General features: G+C 41.9%; 1 protein-coding gene and 1 long non-coding RNA gene across 3 annotated transcripts in view; one reads left to right on the forward strand and one right to left on the reverse strand.

Annotated features, from left to right (window-relative positions):
- Positions 1-323: 323 nt before the first annotated feature.
- The window catches only part of LOC103479442 (potassium/sodium hyperpolarization-activated cyclic nucleotide-gated channel 2), a 38,328-nt gene continuing 23,422 nt past the window's right edge, over positions 324-15,229 (reverse strand). For both annotated transcript variants that reach the window (XM_008433859.2, XM_008433858.2), the window contains exons 5-8: positions 8,892-9,038; positions 8,426-8,666; positions 8,172-8,336; positions 324-7,687 (exon numbers count right to left, since the gene is read on the reverse strand). In XM_008433859.2, coding sequence (XP_008432081.1) covers positions 6,735-7,687; positions 8,172-8,336; positions 8,426-8,666; positions 8,892-9,038 — 1,506 coding nt within the window. In that variant the 3' untranslated portion in view covers positions 324-6,734. The remainder of the gene's footprint in view (positions 7,688-8,171; positions 8,337-8,425; positions 8,667-8,891; positions 9,039-15,229) is intronic.
- Positions 13,964-15,216, forward strand: LOC103479441 (uncharacterized). Its single transcript, XR_535949.1, has 2 exons — positions 13,964-14,056; positions 14,244-15,216. It is a non-coding gene; the product is annotated as an uncharacterized LOC103479441 (long non-coding RNA).

Here is a 15,229-nt window from a genome sequence, read left to right on the forward strand (position 1 = left end):
TGGTGGTTCTGCTGCAAGAAAATGTGGAAATGATGCATCAATACTTTTGCAAGGCTCTCCATTACCCTGTTTCCACTGAGTGGCACGGGTCAGTGCGGTTCAGGCTCATCGTCCAGGGTATCCGGGAATGATGCGGTGCGATTTTGTTCCCGCTTCAACAAAAGAAACGGACATAACAGCATACCAAACTGCATTAACCCATGCCATACCCACTCAATGAAAACGAGGCATTAGTTAAATGTCCAACACTCACATGCTAAAACTACTGATTACTCAAAATACCAACAAATACAGGCTGACAAAAAAAGGTCAACACACAGGGATAAGTATGCCAATGCGCTCAATTTTTTTTATTGCACAACAAGGTATTTTATGTCTGTTTATGGATGCTGAAACAACATTGCCACTGACTGACAGACCAGCTTATTGAGATAAACCAGGGTGTGGCTCTGTGTTGTTGACCAACAAAGGTGGTGGACAAGACAGCCTTTTGGACACAGGAGCAAATCAGCCCCTCACCCCAGCCACCGGCTGCGTATCCCAGTCTGGAGAAACAAGACGACGACAAAGATCCCCCAAACCAGCCCCATTTTCCCCACCACCACCACCACCATCATTTTAGACCAATTTGGTAAGCACTGTGGCTGGGGGTGGGAGCTGAGTTGTCACTGGAATATAAACATCAACTTAAGACAGTGTTGAAGTTGAGTAATACCTAAGCCTGTTTTTGTACGAGCAGAAGCCGAGCACAGCCTGAGATGTTTGCAGACTGGTTTTCATCGAGAGAGGAGGCGTGATTCAGAGATCTGTGCTGTCATCTTCATGGTGCTGGTAAAGTGTGTCTGGATGCCCACACTGAGCCGTTCGTGCAGGCTGTGGAATGCTACTACAGTAAGTCTAGGATGTGCTAGAGTCAATTCTAGAAAGCATTTCAATATTGTTTAGTAGTTTGAAAACAACTGTGGTTGTGACCTTTTATTGGTGTTTTTTTTTTTATTATTATCATTATTATTATTTTATTTGTGCTGGCATCTCTCAGCTTTGTGTGGGTTTCAGCCCCCTAAATGGCATCATATTCTCAAGTGGGACCAACATTATAGAAGGAAAGGCACAGGAACACACACACACACACACACAAACTCAAGCACACAGAGTCCTGAAGCAGAGAGAAGGCTTAGGTAAGTTAAGCAGGCTACAGTAGCTACGACACAAAAGTTAAACCGTAAGACTAAATAAAATCATTGTACAGTAGTTGGTACACAACAGTTTCTAGATTTGAAGGTCCCACAACAATCACACACAGAACTCTGCTTAAATGAGAAAAATACGAGCATGCACTCTGCTTTTATCTGTCAGCTAACTCATCTGGGAGTCATGTTTAAGACTTACTGTGTTCTCAAGATTTGGATTCAGTCTTGGACAGAATTATTTTTCCCTTTAGTGGCCAAACACCAGATCAGTGTACAACCAGCATCAGTGTGAAAAGCTGTGCACCAGCACAGGCTGACGATAATCCAGCATATGAACAGCCTTGTTTTTTTTAAAAATCATTTTGTATACTATGTATTTTGATTTTGTGCAAGCATTTCCACAGTTTTGCTAGTTAACTTCTGCTGTTTTTGGCTCAAGCAGCTTTCCTAAGTTAATGTCTAGACTGCTGATATCCACCAGGAGCTAGCCAGAGCTCACCCTCTCTTTGTAAAAATGATGCTTAAACACCAGTTTGTGGCGAAAACCCGAGAAGGCGCCCCACATCTCTGCGTATACCATATGTACAGAACATGAACGTACCGAGTACAGCGCGCATGGTGTTGGAAGGTTCAACCCAACGTAAAATGTGCAATTTTGTGTTTCCCCTATCAGGGAAAATTATATATACTGACATTGTCATTGTAATTTAGCAATACTAGTCATCTAATGGTTTGTACATATATTGCAAGTTGGAAAAAAAAACACATATTTGCATTTTTACAGGCACATACATACCACAAAGGAGACTATGTGGAAACTAGATGTACTAGGCACAAGGTATATACAGTCCAAGTGCAGAGGGCACATTGCAAATATAAATCATAAATCTACAACCAAATAAAACTGACTGATAACTCAGCGAGAGCAGACAAACATAAGACCCTGATTTGCTAACAAATCAACACCAAGGCATTCAGTACCCTCAACATCTGGAACAGCAAGAGTGAGAGGCTTGAAACTTTGAGATTCTCAATCACTGTCAGTCAGTGCCAAACGCGCTTGAAGGAATTCGTTCCCACTTCACAGCAAAGTCCAGAAGAATAATTACTAAACACAATCACACTTTGAACCGGCCTGCCATCAGGCTAGTGCAGCACAAACGCGTCTCAATGGCAGCTTGAAGCCGACACACTGAGCGACCCGTGAGACAAACACAAAAACAGATAAACTGGCAGTGTGCGCTTGGCCGGGGCTGTATCAGGCCTGTGGCTGACGGTTCAAACGGAGCGGTGCCGATCAGAGTGTCTCCTTTGAGTGGGAGGGAATTACACACTGGTACATGTAGATGCAATGAAACAGAGACGGTGCCTGATATTGCCTGAAACATTAGCTCTTTAATTCTCCATTCATCTTGCTCTCGCCGACTGTGGACTCATTCAGAGATCTGCACAGTCTTGATAGCAGCTTAACAGGGCAAACTCTGGTATTAGCAAAAAAAAAAGGAACTCAAGAGAAGGACCAATTAATCAAGACAGAACAGTACTGAAGCGCACAGGAAAAACACAACTCAGACAGATTTCATTCAGAATGGTGTTGGTGTTTTGGTGTTCACTTTTCCCACAGGAAATTAACAAAAAAAAAGAGAAAACAATTCATGAATCAATGTATCACTGAAAGGTTGGGGAGGCGGAACTGTGACTCAGGAAAGACTAAAAGAAGTTTATTTACTTTTTTTCTGAAACAGAAAATTGAATTTTGCTTGTTTTATTGCAAGAGTGCCTCAGCTAGTTAGAAATTTTTTGAAACGTAGATTTACTTCAGTAATTCAGCTTAAAAAAGTTAAACTCGCATTATAGATTCAAACTTTTGTTTCCATTAATTTTGTTGATTATGGCTTACAACTCAGAAAGTTATTTGACACAAGACCCATAAGTCAGAAAGCTCTAACACCCTCCACAAGGAGAACACACCACAAAAAAAGAAGCTGGCTGTTTATAGCATAATATTCAAGCATATTAATTCATATTAATGAGCATCTGACAGTTGTTAAAAAAATAAAAGGTGCACAGCAACAGAGATGAGAATGAAATTATTCAGAAGAAAAAAATACTTCATTCAAGATTCTGGGGAGTTTCAACAAGTCGTGGACTGGGTCTGGACTCAGTGATCATCATAATGATGATGATCGATGCTCCATTCATCCCCAATGGGGACATTTATGCATCCATTTCAGTGCTTTAAGAGCCACCACACACATCTATCTAGGACAGACGTTGCATTATTTGTTTAAAGCCAGTCCTGAACCAGAGATGTCAAAGATGTTTTATCCTGACTAAGGAGAAAAAGGACTGGACGATTGCCAAGTGGCCCACAATACGTTTTTCAAGATGGGAGAAAATAAAAATAAAGATCCCAGGATATGGAGGATAAGTGGAGAGACACATAATCCAAACTAACCACAGTCCAGGCTGAGGTTTCCACAGTTAAGTGGTGATTTTGGGAACAATTTCCACTGTGACTAAAAATCAGTGCAGCCTTACACCAGGAAACTTCACGTGACAAGCTTTACAGAAATACTGATTTAACTTTCTAACATGAAAACCCACACTAACAACGTCCACGGTGTCACTGAGTTATACAGACCAAAAAGCTTATCTGACCTGTCAGTGTTTTCAAGAGGGAGGTGAAAGACTCAAGACTCAACAATGAAGACAACCTGAAGGCCGCAGTTAAACTAATCTTGGGCTTCCTTGACATCTCAGCAGAACCTCGTGGCGAACACTTCCTTGTTGTGTTGCACTGACGCAGTAATTCATGCAAAAGTCAAATATTGAGTGCTCATAAAGTGCAGTACATGGACAGCCATAATCATCAAAACAAACAGAAATACATACGTGCTTAAAATATTTCAGTTTTTAATTTGAATCACTAAAATAAATAAACATTTTAATCACCTTTGAATTTTAGTTCCAGCTGTATAAAAATGACCAAAGGTTCACAAGCCACACAGCGAAGCCCTGGGACAAAGACAGTCACCAGTTTTTAAGGTCTCACAACGAGAGATCAAGCACTCAACAATCATAGGCTCTACTTCATTTATTTATTTTTTTTTGTGCCAATTCGAATTACTCAAGACGATTAAGTAAACGAGCTCAAAATATGGGAATAGACACGTCTACATAAATCAATGGAAAGCCACATTGTGGCAGTCAATACGTCGCTGTGAGAAGGTAGCAAACCTGAGTGAAATGTCCAGTGATTTTACAGTGAGGCTCCAAATCGATGTTCAGAGCTGAAAAAGTTTGGCCACCATGCTTAACACAATGAACCAGCTGCCCCAGTTGACTTCCCTTTTACTCGTCTTTACAGTTTAACCACATATCGGGTCCAGAAGAAGTGCGACGACAGTTTTGAGAAAACAGAACATTGAATTTTTTTTTTTCTTTTTTTTTCTTTTTGATTACAAGGTTGTAGTGCAACACAAGGTGCTTGAGTGGACGTCCTCACTTCTCACTTTGGACAGAGAGGTTCAAAGTGGTTTACAGCACGCTCTGATTCGTGTCGCTTTTCAGTACATTGTTTTTTGTTTTTTTTAACTTTTCTGTAATATTCAGATTCGGGGGTATTGGGTTGTAGTATAAATGGTAAATACAGCAATCTTCAACCCAAATAAGCATCAATAGACTATAAAAAAAGATCACACAGACACTCAGCAACTCATACAGCAATGCCCAGTCCCCCCTTGCATCATAAAATCCTCTGTCCCTTTATTTACATGGCAGTTTAAAACTGATTAGCTGTCGTCCTCCTCATATGGCATACATTCAGCAGGAGAAGGAGTTTTTAGATTCAACGGGATCAGAATGTTTCAAATAAAAATAACCAAAGCCTCGACCCACTCTCGCACTTCGAACCAAATGATTTATGTGCACCTAAAAGTGGAGACATTCACCGAAGTTTTAGGTGATTTTTTTTTTTTTTTCCCAACTGAGGCGTCCGAACCCCATGTTGGCCAAACTATCAATTTAAACACTTGAAAATGCCTTTCAGGTGACATTTTTGAGGATCTGACTTGCTGAGCTCAAACGTGGATTCATCCTGTGTCTTTAAACCAGTTGTAAGCAGTTAGTCTAGTGTTTTTCTTCTTCTTCTTCTTCTAGCACAAAAATAACACAGCAACATACCCTTTCATTCCCTCACACATTTTTGGTTAAGGTAACAACATGGTCACTGGATTACAATACCTCAAGTGAAGCCACAATAGCTGCTGGATTCTTTAAAATTTCACATAATAAAAAACAAACAAAAAAATACATAAAGAAACAAGTCCACTTTCCTGTACAGCATAAGTATAGATATTCATATTTATATATATATTTATATATATAGGCGGGGTAGAGTATTGCAGAATTATATTGCATGTGTTAATCGATGAACCTAGACAGAAACAAGCAAGTATACAGTATGGGTTGTTCACAAATGTTTCCTTTCAGTAAAGCTCAGATTATTAAACCATCCTTGCCTTTAGGGTTACAATCAGTATGTTGAGCAAACAGCTGACCTCTTTCCGGATGATTCATGAAAACAGGGCAGTGCCACCGTCAGCATTTCCAACCAGTCATACTTGACGATGCGTCGTAGAGTGCATGAGTCCCTTCTCTGAAAATGGAACCAAAACGTATCAACAAAAACTCTCTGACACACACACACACACGCGCGCGCGCGCGCACAGCAACGCTCACATATATGCATACACACAAACCAAATATATGGCTTCTAACGTTGAATCAAGGCAGTTAAATAAATGGCATTTTCTTCGATGTTTCTTTTTTAGTTGATACAGACACAACCAGACTTGGTGTTCAAGCTCAACTTTGGTTTTTGGGTAGATACAATGAATATAATGTCCTTCCTTACTTTTTTCATCGACTATTTACACGTTGATGTAAGATCGACCAGCGGTCTAAAACACTAACTCCACTACTAGTTTGAACGATATGAAGATGTGTGTTCTTTTGCTACGACAGCTTATACAGAGAGAGAAAAAAAAAGTACATTTAAAACACTTTTGAACGTTTAAAATGTCATTGTCATTTGACCTCAAGTCCCTGATTTTCATTTTTAAGTCCAGCTCCTGCTAGATTGCATTGCATGGATTCTACACAGTATGTAATTGGTACATTAATCATACTTTTCGTCATATCTTTACAGTAAAGTCAGCGATATGCAGTAGGTGTTTGGAAGCAGAGTGAAAGGGGTGATACTAAGACTAAAGGTGCTGGCACAGCGGACCAGACCAGTTCAACCTTAATTTTATATACTAATATAATCGTATTTGACTCCCCGTAGTCAAAGTACTTCAATACTTCGAGCAGCTCCTTTCTTCCTGCTGACACCAGCACACAGTGCACCCAGGCTGAAAGACTGGTGGCGCTGGCAGTAGCTGATTGGTCATTTAGCAAGCTGAATGATCAGCTGGACTGACCTTAACCGCACTGATTCTCCTACAAAAAAAAAGGCCTCTCTACTGAACTCCACTAGGGTCACAAGTTGGAAGACAGCCGGGATCTGGCAGAGTCTAGCTCCGGAAGGCTGACAATCGAATCTTTCTTGGGAACTCCGGAGTCTGGAGGTCCCGGCCCAGCAGCTGCTGCTACTGCCCCCATCCCAGTAGGTCCGCCTGGAGGAGGAGTGGAGGCAAAGGCCACCCTCTGCTGGGCTCCAGCCGGTCTCCCCACGCCCGACGGTCCGGGTAAGTTGTGGTGGGGAGGTTGTTGGGGGCCAATGGAGGAGTTGGAAGTGCGGGTGGAGGGCGGGGGGCTGGGGGCTGCAGAGGAAGCCTGTGGTGTTCCTTCCTGGGGGAGTGAAGGCTGAGATGCAGACAAGGCCCGGGTGTCCTGGCTCAAACTACCCATATGGAGAGAGTGGGTGCTTTTGTGTGAGGCGGGCCTCTGCTGGGTGGTCTGTGTGGGGCTGGGTGCATGGTGCTGGACAAGGGACAACTGGGACCCCGACGGTCCCACACTCGCCATGTACTGAAAAGTCCGTCCTGTGGCTGTGAGCGGGCTTTGGACCGGGGGGCTAGAAATAGCAGATCCAAATGCCCCTCCGAGTGTTTGGGGAGGTTGAGACTGAAGAGGAGACATTGAGATCGGACTGGACAAGTTCTGCATCACCTGGAACCGTCGCACCATGCGCGGGGACTGCAAAGTCCCCGGGCCCACCAAGGGGCTGGCCATTTGAGGGCAAAAGCTCATGGCCACAGCTTGCTGGAGGGTGGCAATTGCAGAGCCAGACTGAGGCTGACCCGGTGGGGCAAAGATCCCACCTATAGAGGGAGTCATAGACATGGCCCTTGGCCGCTGCAGATCCACCAGTTTCACCATCTCACGGTCATATTTGACGATTTCCTGGATCATTTCGTTCTCCCTGTTATTGAAAACGCCAGAGTTGAGATCATGCTGAACCTTGTGCATCAGGATAGAGTTCTTTTTACCTGCAGGAAGGAGCAAAAAAAAAAAAAAAACTTTAGAGAATATAAAAAGCAAGGACAGTACAGAAGGAATAAAAAAGCTGAACAATGCATAAAAACAAGCAAATTAGAATTTGCAAAGAGAAAACAGTAGCTTGATACAGGATGTGATGTCCTTCACACCAGGTACATCCTCTGTTCAAATAAGCCCTAGGGGAAGTAATGGAGTCACTTTGTACCTTCATATATTGTTACAGTGTCCTGTGTCATTTTCAGAGAACAAAGCATATAATTTTACTGCCCCATCTACATTTACTGCCTGAAAACATTAGATTTCTGTAAATCAAGTTTATATGCAATAATTTGTTAATGGTGACAGCATTAGAGCTAGGACAACATATTTTCTGCCTTGGTTTAACCCTCAGCCWAGCCAAGATGAATCTTTACCAGATCCTTGCATAATCATCCCAGTGATGCTTTGATGTAAATCTTTGGATATTTGTTGTACCTATACGATCTAGACGATCAATGGCGACGGTTTCGAAGGCTCTTCTCATCATCGGATACTCTTCTAAAACCTCGTTGAAGTTGTCAACAGACAATGAGTAGAGCCGACAGTACGTCTCTGCTCGCACGCTGGCTGTTCGTCGACCCCTCGTCAATAAGCAAATCTCTGAAACAGCAAGGCAGAGCTTGAGAATAAATGTAAGAGCAGCGGCACCTAGGAAAAGCATCAAATCCAGGACAAAGACGACATCCCACCTCCAAAATAAGAGCCATCAGACAGCTTCATAGCAAGTGTGCCTTTGGTGATGACACTGCATACRCCGTGCTGGATGAAGTACATTTTTTTGCCAATGGTGCCYTCTCTTATAATATAGTCTTGAGGTTGGAACACCTCAAAACGTAGCTTAGTCAGCATTGCTGTAACAAAGTTTGGCTCKGCGTTGGCAAACAGCGGCATGGACGCCACCAGTTTTCGGCAGTTGAAGTTCACTATTTCCTAAAGAGAAATAAGGCGCAATCAAGCACAAACATATATACAGAGTGTGTCGTCTTTCTGCATAAAACCTGTCACAGGAGGAGCGCTGTAAGCTAGACAAACACACATTTAGCTAAAACAAAGTCTGCTCTACRAATGAAACCATCAACTTCAGTTTAACTAACAGATGAAAAATCAAAACTCTGAGCTTATTTATGGAAATTAGGCCAAGTTGATAGATCTTACCTCTCTGAGAGGTTCACTGAGTTCCCCCAGGATGCTTTCCTCGTCAAACATCTTGCCCTGGTACCTGTGCTCATAATAGTCATGGATTTTCTGTCGGAAGTCGGCAGGCAGCTTGTGGAAGGACATGTACTGCTCCACTTGTTTGTACTAAGAGAGAGAGTGGGAAACACAGACATGATGTGCTGTTAATGCACTGCGTAAGAACAGTTTTTATTGCTACCCTTTCAGCCACAGTATTAAAGAACATAATACGCAATAGAGGCTGCACATTAGCGAGGACGGAGATGTTGCACGCACACGGCCTCTCTTGCATTGTTTTTCAGTGCGCCATGGTTTAATTTACTTATTTCTGTCCAAGGGTAAATGGAATGATAAAGTATACCGTCCTAGAAAAAGACCAAAGGAAGCGACAAATTGATTTGCACACAGTTAAAGAAGCAAAGAGTATTCACCCACAAAGAACAACCTTGGTTTAAGGACAACCCAAACTTGGACAAATGCCTTTCCGACTCACCTTAAACCCAACTACGTAAACTGAGAGATTATGCTCTAATCTTGTAATTGTGCTGACTTGTGTTTGGAAGTCCAGTTCTGTTGCCATCCTCAGGGAGCCTGGCCCCAAACAGGCAGCTGGTCTAAGTAAAGGTATGCAGGCATGACAGCGAGAAGCAAAGTAAGAAAAAAACATTAAGTTGATTCTGTCTCTGAATAATGTAGAGATGAATAGATTCTAACAAAGAGAAGTCACCTTAATTAAATCTCTAGGTCTTAATAAGAAAAGTCAAGTATTGTTAATCAGAAAAACAAGATTGTATTTGATAGTTCAACTTAGTTCAGAGGCTTACAGAGCGGACCAAAATACAAAAAAAAAAGGCAAACACAATGCAAACAGAAACACTGGCACTTCTAGCTAATGGGTCCAACATATATGTGGTGTTGAGCAAATTTGACTATTATTGAGCCTCAAACCTGATGGTAGTTTAAACATTAAGCTTACAAAAAAAATAAACAGAACTGCATGTATCAGCGATGAATCATTTTGGCCATCATGATATTCAGAGTCCAACTGGACCCCCAGAATAAAAAAGTGAAAAAACATAATCTGCTTATTTTTGTTTTTCATTTAATCATGCCCTCAGTCACAAGAAGGCAGAAGGCCCAGACATGCCTGCCAAGAGCTTTTGAAGTTATTATTAATACAACAATGAACACACTCTAAATGTATCAAGAACCGTCCTATGACGTCTGCTTCAATGAGTTTATCTCACTGTAACAGCACAAACCAAACATGCACAGTTCCTTTCTGCAGCAGAATACACTGTACATCCTGCCAGATGCCCCAAGCAAAACGAGTCCGATTGCTCAGACAGTTTTACAAGCTCAGAGTCCTCAAGAGCAACACATAAACTCCTCCAGGGCAAATTGTTTATTGTCAGAAACAGACAGCCTATACCTTTGCTTCTAACCAAGAACATTTGGCAAACAAACATTTCTGTTGAAAAGATGTGGACGCAGAATAACGGCTTCAAAACTTTGCTGCTCAGGGCAATGAAATCTTCACCTTTCACATTCCCTGTTTATATGGTAGAAACTCAGTGATCTCTAATACTGAATAGAAAATAATTCAAGCCACCTTATATATGATTTTAATAATTTTAATAATTTATTTTAAATAAATAAAAAATAGTGGTGAAAACCTTATCCCTTATAAGATGTCAAATGTCAAATAATTTATTTTTAAAAGACTTGTTCTCCACTTGTAAATTGTGTTAATCGTGTATTTCATGAGATCTGAATGAGTCTTACTGTTAAACGTTTTTAAATGAGATTTGCGGGAACCGAAGAAGCTTAACATTGTTTGGTTTTGCTCTGCGTTGGGAGCCATCAGTATGAACATTAATGTGTGAGGCTTTCCTGCTTGTTTACTGAGAGGCCACTGCAAACTGCTGCCAAACCCAGCAGACTGCAGGTGGTGCTTTAGGTGGAAGGCAAAATAAAAACCTCCTCTGCTACTGAAACTGATCTTGTTAGTGTTTGTGCTCTAGTGGTAGAACAGGCCTAATTGTTACTAGGAGACTTTGTCAGTGCAATACATTTCGCAGTCCCGGTAGTGCACGTTTGTCTCTAAACATTACTCTCAGGGACAAGTATGTCATGTGTGTTTTCAGGACTATCCTTGCCTGGAGACTTACAACATCTGATCATAACAGGGACACTTTGCAGAAACATGCAATCTCGTCACTGAGACGCCTCGTGAGTCAAATCACTGCATCCAGCTTTTATATGAACACGTGCCTCACTCCCGCTGAAGTCCTTTACAAACTCCTAGTGCATTAATGTACGCAGTGAAGAAAAATACACTCCTAACCTTTAAAAAGAGCCAGCTTCACTGCTAGATCAACACAAGGTGTTCAGCGTGGCAGAAGCACAAACAATCAGCTTCTATTGTTGGACTATGCTAATGACAATCCAAGAGAAGTGGCTGACAAAATGAGAAAAAAATAAATAAAATAAACCAGGAGCCAAAACTGCAGAGGGGAGAGTGACAGAACAGTTAGCTGCTGGTGGAGATTTCTCCTTGTACTTTGCTGTCAGACTGYGTACACTTCAGCACAGCTCAAACGTAAAGCCTCACAAGACCACAGCTCAACCCAGAAGCTATAAAGCTGTCCAAAAATTTAGAGAAGTTAACAGCCTGGGAGACACTGGGAGCACTCACAACTTTCAGGGACAAAGGAAAACACTGTTAATACGCCGCCTATTGCRGAGTTCCTAACGCACAACCTGAAGGTTTCAGCGTCCTCTGACGTCACCTTGGATAGRTTCGCCTATAAATGCAAGGTCTTAGGCTCGTTTCTTCTGCAGACGACTATTATGTCCTGCCAGAGGCCCCAAGCAAAACAAGGAGCTCCGAGTCCTTGAGAGCAACGTCTAAACTCCTGTAGAGGAAACTGTTTATTATCAGAAACAGGCGGCCTTGCCTCTCCGCTTCTAAAAGAAAGAACAATTGACAAATAAACATTTGAGCTGTGCTCTGCTGAATATATGTGTACACAGACTGAACGTTTCAGCTCCTCTCTGCTCAGGATAATGAAAACCTTCACCTTCCATATTCCCTCAGATCATGACAGGAACACAATAGAGCAGACACAGCCATCCAAGTTGCTCTATTTCAATATTTACTTGATGATTTCCACAGTGCTTCACAATGGCAGAGTAGTGGTGGGCTGAGCCACACTTTTCAGATATTTGCGAGTAAATATGATTAAAATCCACATTTCCTTTTCTTTTCAGTTCACAATTGCAGACTACATTTTCTTTGTCACATAAAATCTTAATAAAATGCAACAAGTCGATGTAACACAAAAACATGACAAAAATCAATACTGTAAGCTACTGTAATTAAAGAAAATGCTRCTATTTGATCAAGCAGCAGATWATACTTGCATAGAGGGAAAAAATGAATTCATAGTCCTTATTTTTCCATTCAGATGGATTAAAAAGACCAATAATAAAACCAACTTCACACATATAAAACCGGAAAACCACGTTATGCAGATTGGTTTGCTTGGTATGAGGGGGAAAATATATATCACCATGTTATAAAAAAAAAAAAAAAAACTTTTTATTGATGACGTCAAAGAGAGACTCCTAAAAACAAGCATTAAACATCCCSCTGTGGTTCACAGCCTTAAACTAAGCCTCTGTGTGAGGAAAACGTCTTCTTCACACAGCAGAGCGTGTTTGAGTTGCCCGACACAAACTCTCACCTGCATGAGTGACTCCGCATCCTGATATCTGCAGATGGATATCAGCCTGCAGAAACGACCCCGTGTCACAACTACCCGACATGCTGACGCGAACGCTGAAGCCCTGCAGTAAATACGAGCGCTGATTGTAAGGAAAAGTGTGTCTCTGGGTGAGCCTGTCATTGTGGGGAAATATCAAAACAGGTAGACCGACCGACCGACCGCACAGCTGATTCTGCAGCTGCTGACTCAGCTAATTCTGGACTAATGAGGCAGATTAAAAAAAACGAACTGCGGCAGATAGTGACACACTGGTGACTTGACTTTTCTTTSAGCCCAAAGCTCCGAGCAGCATTGTTAATAGCACAATGTGCATTTGCTGCTTCATTTTTGCCACGGTTTTTCTCAGTCTGATTTACTATTTGGGACATTCACAGGAAACATTCATGGACAAATCCTACTGAATTGCGCATTTTCCTCCTCTCAAGTATTATCCCCATTAACCCAATTAGGCCATCTGTTTTTACTCTCCTCTCTTTCATTACACGAATCGTACTATTCTAATTTAGGTTTACCCCCGAACAGTCATATTGTAACCGGCTCATTACAATATGAAGCACATTCACCGAAAGAAAGACAGGAGGATCAGATAAGCCGCAAGTCAGCGCTCGTCTTGTCTGCCTTTAATTCGGAGATGYGCACAGAGGCAGCAGCGGCAGCACACTGTGAGTGAGGCCTCACACAGAACAAAAGTCTCATTAAATGAAATGGAGCTTCTTAGAAAACGCTTAAAATCCCGACGTGCATTCAAAGGGACCAGAAGATGCCGCCTGATAAGAGTCGGTTCATGAGCCGCTTTTATTTATTTATTTTTCTTCTTCTTCCTTTTAGCAGTGATGTGAATATGATCCAATGCACCGGAAAAGGCGGTTTTCGTCGGCCGCTATCTGCACCGTCAGCCTGCTTCTGGGTAACTAGAGGGATCAATGACGAGCACACGGAGGAGAAAAAAAGAAGAGGCTGTTGTTTAAGGTGCCGAGGGAACAAAAAACATCCTGCAGATCCTTACAGAAGCGCTCCGACGTCCGTCTGTTCCTCTGTTTTTGCTGACTGAGCTCGGCCTCCCAACATCTGATCTTTAACATCCACAGAGAGCCGATTCAGTGTTAGACCTTTTAGATGGGGCTTATCAGTGCAACAGATGGACCTGTGGAGTTACAACGCGACTCGGTTTTCATCAGAGAAAGAAAAGATCAAACTGGCGCAAACGCTGGGACGTCTCTCAGAAAGGATTTGTCACCAGCCAGAGTTTCGGTGCTGAGCCACACCGGTGCTCCAGTCACTCCAGTTTGCAGGAAACCAGTGCTGTTGGACTCCTGTTTCCAATCATGTGAACCAGTTTCCTCTGACCTGATGGTGAGCTTCRGTCTCTTTCCAGACCCAGATAAAATGGCCACACTTGTAAAAAGTTGTTTTCATGTGTAGTTTTTTTGTTGTTGTTTGTTTTTAAACTGGTCATCTTTGAGTTTTTGGTTGCTTAGAAATGACTCCAGAAGAGACATTTCTGTCTGAAGTCACTCTACCATCTGTTTTCTCACATCAGCACTGATCTCCCTGGACTTTTCTGCCGGGGGGTGCAGCCAATCCTAACACTGCTTTAAAGAAACGAGCAAGAGAAAAATCAGGTTGGCACACACACATGATCCGAGGTGCAAGTCAACCAGCAGCAGAAGGCTTAGAGGGAAATGCAACATGGACGACTTGTAGGGAACTTTCCTTCAGGACTGAATTCAGTTTTTATCCTTTTGTGTAATTTGTGTGTTGATTAAATCAAATAGCACAGCATTTTTTAAAAAAGCTTTCTAAATCAAGTGATTATATCCCAGAAGAAAAGCAGTACTTCATGTCTTCACAGATGCAATGTTTGTTTTTTGTTTTTTTCAGTTTTGAGTTTTTGTGGGCTTCTCTGATAGTATATTTTGACTCAACAACTGAAAAATACTGAAGTCATRATTAATTATTCATACTTAATTACCCGGTACTTTAAAATGACTATGCAATTAATTAATTATTGAAAGATATTTAATCATTTTTTCATTAACATTCATTCATTTGCTCTTTGTAGAGGCTTCACATGGTTGTTTCTGGAGGGGATATGAATCACAGCTGCCAAAAAAAACTGAGCTTTCTCCTCACAGATAATGAACATGATCCTTTCTTTAAACCTCGTCTCTCTCTGTGGAGCCACTTTYTGATCATTTGCTGCGACTGACTGGACGTGAGCTCTTTCCTCCTACAGACTTGTAATCTGGTTCAGAGTTTGGCTGCTCATCTGTTCACACTGAGTCGGGCTCTGCTGGAGGAATCATCCTGTCGACGGAGAGTTTTTCTTTCCACTGTCACCTCATGCTTGCTCGGCATGAGGGTTTACTGCAAAGTCAACAATTTCCTTCTGATGCTACGTTTCCACTCAGGAGAAGGTTAGAGACTCGGTGCAATCAGACAGATTTCCTTAGAGATGGCTTTTTTTTAACTAATTTGAATAATAAACTAAACTCGATTGTTAACCACRATCAGCTGGAATGCGTT

Source organism: Poecilia reticulata, linkage group LG17 (genome assembly GCF_000633615.1).
Source record: "Poecilia reticulata strain Guanapo linkage group LG17, Guppy_female_1.0+MT, whole genome shotgun sequence".
NCBI classification, from domain to species: Eukaryota; Metazoa; Chordata; class Actinopteri; order Cyprinodontiformes; family Poeciliidae; genus Poecilia; species Poecilia reticulata.